At 43.5% G+C, this 6,934-nt stretch overlaps 1 protein-coding gene across 1 annotated transcript; it reads left to right on the plus strand.

Moving 5' to 3' along the window:
• The first annotated feature begins 1,470 nt into the window (after positions 1–1,470).
• Positions 1,471–5,154, plus strand: LOC149023085 (uncharacterized). Its single transcript, XM_089147763.1, has 2 exons — positions 1,471–1,875; positions 5,146–5,154. Exons 1-2 carry the CDS (start codon positions 1,471–1,473, stop codon positions 5,152–5,154), a joined length of 414 nt encoding a protein of 137 aa, XP_089003889.1.
• Positions 5,155–6,934: the final 1,780 nt, after the last annotated feature.

Below are 6,934 nucleotides of genomic sequence, written 5' to 3' on the forward strand. Positions count from 1 at the left end.
GAGATACGGGACGATCGGGATGAGACAGAAATGCAAAGATCCGAGCCAATGGAAAGGTTGGAACGAATCTAGCTGGATCCTGACAATGAAAAAAGAACTACCCATATCGAATCCAAGCAGTTGGAGGAATTCAAAGTAGTACTAAAGTTGTTCCTTTGGGAAAACAGTAATGTATTCGCATGGTCTGCGGAGGATATGCCAAGAATAGATCGGCAGGTGGCAGAGCACAAACTCTGGATAGATCCAAAGGTAAAACCAATTATTCAGAAGAGGAGAAACTTCTCGATAGAAAAGCACGAGGCCATCAAGGGCGAAGTCGAAAAGTTGAAAAATTTAGGGTTCATTCAACCCATCGAATGCCCAATTTGGTTGGGCAATGTGGTAATGGTCAAGAAGGCGAATGGAAAATGGAGAATGTGCACGGATTACACAGATCTCAACAAGGCTTGCCCAAAAGACTGTTATCCGCTGCCCCGGATAGATCTTTTAATAGATGCCACTGCTAGATATGAAACGTTAAGTTTCATGGATGCATTTTCGGGGTATAACCAGATCCTCATGAACCAGGAGGATGAAAAGTTTACTGCTTTCATGACCGATCGTGAAAGCTTCTATTACAAAGTCATGCCGTTCGGCATGAAGAACGTAGGGGCTACTTATCAGAGGGTAGTAAACAAAATATTCAAGGATCTGATCGGGAAAAATATGGAGGCATACGTTGATGATATGCTGGTGAAAAGCACAGCAAGATCAAAGCATATTGAAGACTTGGCAAAAGTATTTTTGGTGCTTCGAAAATACTAGATGAAGCTGAACCCAGAAAAGTGTGCCTTCGGTGTATCGTCAGGGAAATTCTTAGGTTTCATGGTATCTCAAAGAGGTATTGAGGCTAACCCGGCCAAAATACAGGCTTTGATTAATATGGAATCTCCTAAGACCGTTCGGGATGTGCAATGCCTAACAGGAAGAGTAGCTGCGTTGAACCGATTCATCTCACAGTCAGGAGAAAAATGCCTCCCTGTTTTCAAAGCACTCAAGGATTTGAGGGGCAGTAAGGAGGCAAAATGGTTAGAAGAATGTCAAAAGGAGTTTGAAGATCTGAAAGAAACACTGGGTAAACCACCGGTTTTATCCCGACCAGAGAAAGGAGAAATTTTGCAAATTTATTTAGCGACGTCACGCTGAACGGTGAGTGCGGTACTTGTTCGAGAGAAAGACAAGAAGCAATGGCCAATCTATTATGTCATCCATGTGCTCCTCGACGCAGAAACACAATATTCCTAGATCGAGAAGCAAGCTTTAACCCTTATGATAGCGGCCAGGAAACTAGGGCCATACTTTCAGGCACATCCAATAGAGGTATTGACTACTTTTCCTCTTAATAAAGTTCTTCGTAAGCCTGGTTTGTCTGGAAGAATGGTAGCATGGTCGGTCGAACTTAGCGAATTCCAAGTAAGTTTCAAGCCTCGAATGGCAATAAAGGCCCAAGCATTGGCCAACTTCGTGGTAGAAACCACTGCACCGACCGAGGAAGTAGCCGAACCCAGTATTCCAACCATGTGGGAGGTATATGTAGACGGCTTGAGCAATAAGCAAGGAGTCGGGGATGGGATTCTTTTGAAAAGCCCGGCAGGATTCATAATCCGCTATGCTTTGAGGTTCACATTCAAAGCAAGCAACAACGAGGCAGAATATGAAGCCTTGATAGTTGGACTCCGTCTGTCAAAGGCACTAGCAATAGCAGAGGTAACTATCTTCAGTGATTCACAGCTTATTGTCAATCAAGTGCAAGGAGAATATGGCGTCAAGGAACCCCGACTGCAAAAATGTCAAGAAATCGTGCAAGAGTTGCAGAAGGAATTCAAGAATCTGAAAGTATGTCAGATTCCAAGAAAAGAAAATGCAATGGCGGATGAGCTTTGAAACTTGGCTAAAAGACTCTAGACCCTTCAGTCTACATTGAGGAACTAGCATTCCCAAGCAGTCAGAAAAAGGAAATATCCTATATTGAAACGAACAATCTCTGGATGAACCCGATCGTGGAATATCTCAAAGATGATAATCTACCAGAAGATCCAAAGGAGGCAAAAGCAATCAAGGTACGGGCGTTAAGGTTCGTAATGCAGAATGGAAGGCTATACCGAAGATCTTATGCTGGACCCCTATTGAGGTGTTTGGGTCCCAAAGGATCGAGTATAGCGTTGGCAGAAGTTTATGAAGGAATTTGTGGGGTGCATATGGGCGGTCCCACAAAATCTTAAGACTTAGTTTGTATTGGCCGAAGCTCCAAGAGGCGGCAATGGAGTACGTTTGTCGCTGTAACAATTGCCAAATCCATGCCACAGTATCAAAAAGGCCAGCTAAAACCCTAACATCAATTCTGGAGCCCATCCTCTTTGCGATGTGGGGAATTGATATTATGGGGAAATTCACCAAGGCTGAGGGCGGAAGAGAATATCTCATCGTAGCAATTGATTACTTCACCAAATGGGTAGAAGCTAATGCTTTGGCAACCATCACTGAAAAGAGGGTGGAGAAGTTCGTATTGGAATCTATCCTCTATAGGTTCGGGATGCCAAAAATCCTTGTAACCGACCATGGTACACAATTCGACAACCCACAGTTCGAGCAGTTCTGCAACACTTACCTGATTGAACATCGAATGTCATCAGTAGCAAACCCACAGAGCAACGGGCAAGTGGAGGTTACCAACCGAACGCTACTCGATGGAATAAAGAAAAGACTTGAGTCTGACAAAGCCTTATGGGTTGAAGAATTGCACAATGTTCTATGGGCCTATCGAACTACAGTTCGGACCCCCACCGGAGAAATTCCATTTAAATTGGCTTATGGATCTGAAGCATTAGCACCCGTCGAAGTAATGGTTGGGACACTTCGGGAAAGAGAATTTGAAGAAAAAGCAAATGAACAAGGATTGCTAGATAGCCTCAAACTACTAGATGAAGTTCGGACAAAAGCAGTTGCCCAAACCCAACATTATCAGCGAAGGATAGCGTCACACTATAATTCCAGAGTAAAGCATTAGCAGTACTGAGCGGGAGATCTGGTGCTAAGGAATACTTTAGCTTCAGATCCACACCATCAAAAGAATTTAGATCCTTCGTGGGAAGGACCTTATATGGTAATCAAGCCAATCGGCTCGGGGGCATATAAGCTGAAGAACATGGCAACACAAAAAGAGCTGGATCGTTCGTGGAATGCTAGATATCTGAAGAAATATTATCCCTAGAAGATTATCATTTTCATTTATGATGTAAGGCATTCGACTCAATCAATGCAATTCTTGGTTTTCAACACGACATCTCTTGATTGGGGGCAACACACAATATAATGGATCAAATAAAGAGGCATCAGTTTAAAACCCGAGTGAGACCTCCGAAAAGCTTAGAAGAATTCTTTGGAAATTCCTAAGTAAGGCATTGGTTTAAAACCCGAGTGGGACCTTTGCAATCTTAATGAATTTCTAAGGAAATTCTTAAGTAGTCATAGAGGCATCGGTTTAAAACCCGAGTGAGACCTCCGAAAAGCTTAGAAGAATTCTTCGGAAATTCCTAAGTAAGGCATCGGTTTAAAACCCGAGTGGGACCTTTGCAAGCTTAAAGAATTTCTAAGGAAATTCTTAAGTAGTCATAGAGGCATCGGTTTAAAACCCGAGTGAGACCTCCATAAAGCTTAGAAGAATTCTTCGGAAATTCCTAAGTAAGGCATTGGTTTAAAACCCAAGTGGTACCTTTGCAAGCTTAATGAATTTCTAAGGAAATTCTTAAGTAGTCATAAAGGCATCAGATTAAAACCCGAGTGAGACCTCCAAAAAACTTAGAAGAATTCTTCGGAAATTCCTAAGTAAGGCTGGCAATGGTGACGATCAGCTAAGGCATACTAAAGCAAAGACTTCAGTGATTGACAAGGTTTAAGGATAAAGTTAATTCTTTATTTCTTTAAAATGACCAAAAGGGGCCAACCTTTACAACATCAAAAAGTTCTCAGGAAAAATACATGGGAAGTAACAAGTGTTGAGGTCAAATCTTTGTTTGGTCGAAAAACAGCAAATTCTAAGTATCATCATCGGTGATTGCAAAGAATTCCGTAAACTTTCATATGTTGAAACGGAGTTGGGAAGACATAGGTGGATGGCTGGCCGTGCAGACATAGGTCCTCTCATCATTTGACTGATCCTTCTCATCCTCAGCAACTACGAAGAATTCCGTAAGCTCCCACCTACAGGTCAAAATCCTCCGCAATTCCATACTCTTCATCCAGCTTTTTCTGAAGAAGCCTGGCCCTTAGTCAAACTAGCATTCAAGGCAAGCTCTTCATAACTGAATCCTCTAAGGGGGGACAAGGGAGGAGAGTCATCAAGATAATGCATTATATCCGGATTTGGAATGGGTCGGTCCACCACATACCTTAGCCCAAGCAGGAAGAGGAAGTCGCAACTTTTCAAACACTTCGGGATGACAACTTTTACGGTGGGGAGCCGTGTTGAAATAAGGATTTCTCCTTAGGATCAACTCCCATACCTCGTTCTCGTCGTCCCGATATGCCTGCAAATTATAGGCATGGCTTGCCTTTGAGCTGGAGGCGCAAGAGCTTTAGAGTCAGACCCCTTCAACTCTCCTGAAACCTTCTCAACTTCCCGCTATAGCTTTCGGATACTCTCCCTAGCACCATCCAAATCCAAATGAAGTCACCTAATTTCGGAATTCTTCACTCGGACAATTTCCCAAAGCCTGTCCTGACGACGAGCAAGCTTAGCGTCTTTGGCTTTGGATTCTTCCCGAAGCCGAGAAAGATCATTACTTAGGCTACTAAGCCTGAAAGCAAGGAACGAAAGTTCGCTGCATATCGCTGGTTTGCTGGGCAGCGAACTTGGCGATATGGCGAAATTTCGCCCGAAGTTCGTGCAGATGAAGTTCAAAGTTCAAGGTTCCAACTTTCAACTTTCAAACCCTGGTTCTCATTTTCCCTGCTTCGAACCCTGCTTCTCATTTTCCCTGCTTCGAAGTTCAAGGTTTCAAACCAAGTATTTGGCCTGTCGATCCACCAGAACCCACATCACAAAGCTATTTTAGTTATTATTTTCGTCCATGCGTTTATTTTTCTTCACATTTACCTGTGTTTCAGGTTCAATAAGATCGGAGGTTGAAGATGAAAAAGGTTGAAGATGATCGGAGGTTGAAGATGGAGAAGAGATGGAGATGACAAAGAACGGAGGTTGATGATGATCGAAGGTTGAAGATGGAGACGAGATCAACTAGTGTAGCGAATTGATTTGAATAAGCCGATTACTAGAGATGGAGATGACAAAGAACGGCAGCTGGGTTGAAGCTACTCAAGAAGAAGAGGAGAAAGTAGGGTTCGATTTCAGCAAGGGGTGATGGTGACAAGCCAGATTTGAGGGAATTTTGGCTGATTTTCACAGTTTCGCCGGAAAATCGGCGACTTTCCAGCAAGTGGTGGGAAAGTTTGTTTTGCCCCCTGGTTTCGGTTCTCCAGGGGACGAAATCACCGAATTTCGCCGAAATTCAGCGATATTAAGTTCCATGCCTGAAAGCTAATTCCACTTGCTTGTGGAAGTTATCAGCAAGGCTCCTGCAATACCGAAAGAAGTTAGTCAGAAGCAGAAAAATTTTTCAAAAAAAAAAAAAAGAGAGAGGAGAAACAGTTTTCTATTTTTCTTTGGTGGACTTTGCAAAAGAATCCGCTATGGGAGCAGGCTGCTGAGGTTCCTCGGGAAGAGGTTGCGAATCATTGAGAAACTCCTCAATATTTGGATCCACCGAAACAGGATCCTCTTCTCCTTGAGTCCAATCGGGGAAGGGTAGCTCAAGCTTTTCAAAGACTTCTTTGTGGCAAACAATTTGAAAAGGAGTCGTATCAAAAGTCGGGCTTGCCTCAAGGATAGCCTTCCAGACATCATTTTGTCCAGCTCGGTAGGCTTGAAGGTTGTTCGGGGTCATTAGTTCGTTGAAGGGGACATTGTTCAGGTACTTCCGAATGCAGTCTCTCCGAAGAACATGGGAAAGATGTTCGGGTTTGCAGGGACAATCGCCTTCTTAAGACAATCATTGTCAAGGCCCAAATTTCAACCCTTTCCATGCATTCGGAGGCGTACATTGTCTGTCTCTTCACTTCACGCTCCAGAGCTCCTATGCGACTAATGGACAAGTCAAGATCCTTCTTCACGTGTTGACTTTGTCATTTTCCTCCTTCAACACTACGGCTTCCTTCTTCAACCGATCCACTTCAAAATTCGCTTTCGCCAACTGCTCTTCACGACTTTGAAGTAGGGAGCCACTACGACCAATCCGATTCAAAGCTTCGATATGCTGGTAAAAGCTCACCACAATAGTCTTGAGAAAACAGACATTTATCAAGAAATCCTAGAAAGGATTACAAAGCAAGCAACAGAAAATCAAGGAAATACAATACCTTGTTGAGAAACGAACGAGCGTATCATCACTCAAAGATTCAAGAGCTTGATGATCGGCTGGCATCAAGCTAAGAGAGCTCCACTCAGCAGCTTTTTCATGATCTTGCATGACCCGATCCAACACACTTAGCGTCCACTGTGGAACAAAGATCTCCTCAGAATCTTGACTCTTCTGAGATTTCTTCGGGATAAAGGCTTCAGTGGGGACATGCTTCCTCTTGGTTCAGGCTAGAGAGGGGACTTCTGCCTCATCTACAATTGGCTTCTTCCCTCTCCTAGAAGCTTCAACCACTAGTTTTAAATTCCTTATACCCTTGTAAGAAGGGTCAAGAGGCGGCATAGCAGCAATCTCATCTGCCGTCAGTGCTTGAGGAGATCGTTGTTCTGCAGCTACAACTACCTTGGCTGCCTTAACCCGAAGGTTCTCTGGGTTAACTCGGGGAGGCACTGCAAAGAAGGAAAAAAGTCAGAAAATCAAAT

The sequence above is a fragment of the Hakea prostrata genome, chromosome 3, assembly GCF_041222555.1.
Source record: "Hakea prostrata isolate BN-2017 chromosome 3, UWA_Hpros_2, whole genome shotgun sequence".
NCBI lineage: Eukaryota > Viridiplantae > Streptophyta > Magnoliopsida > Proteales > Proteaceae > Hakea > Hakea prostrata.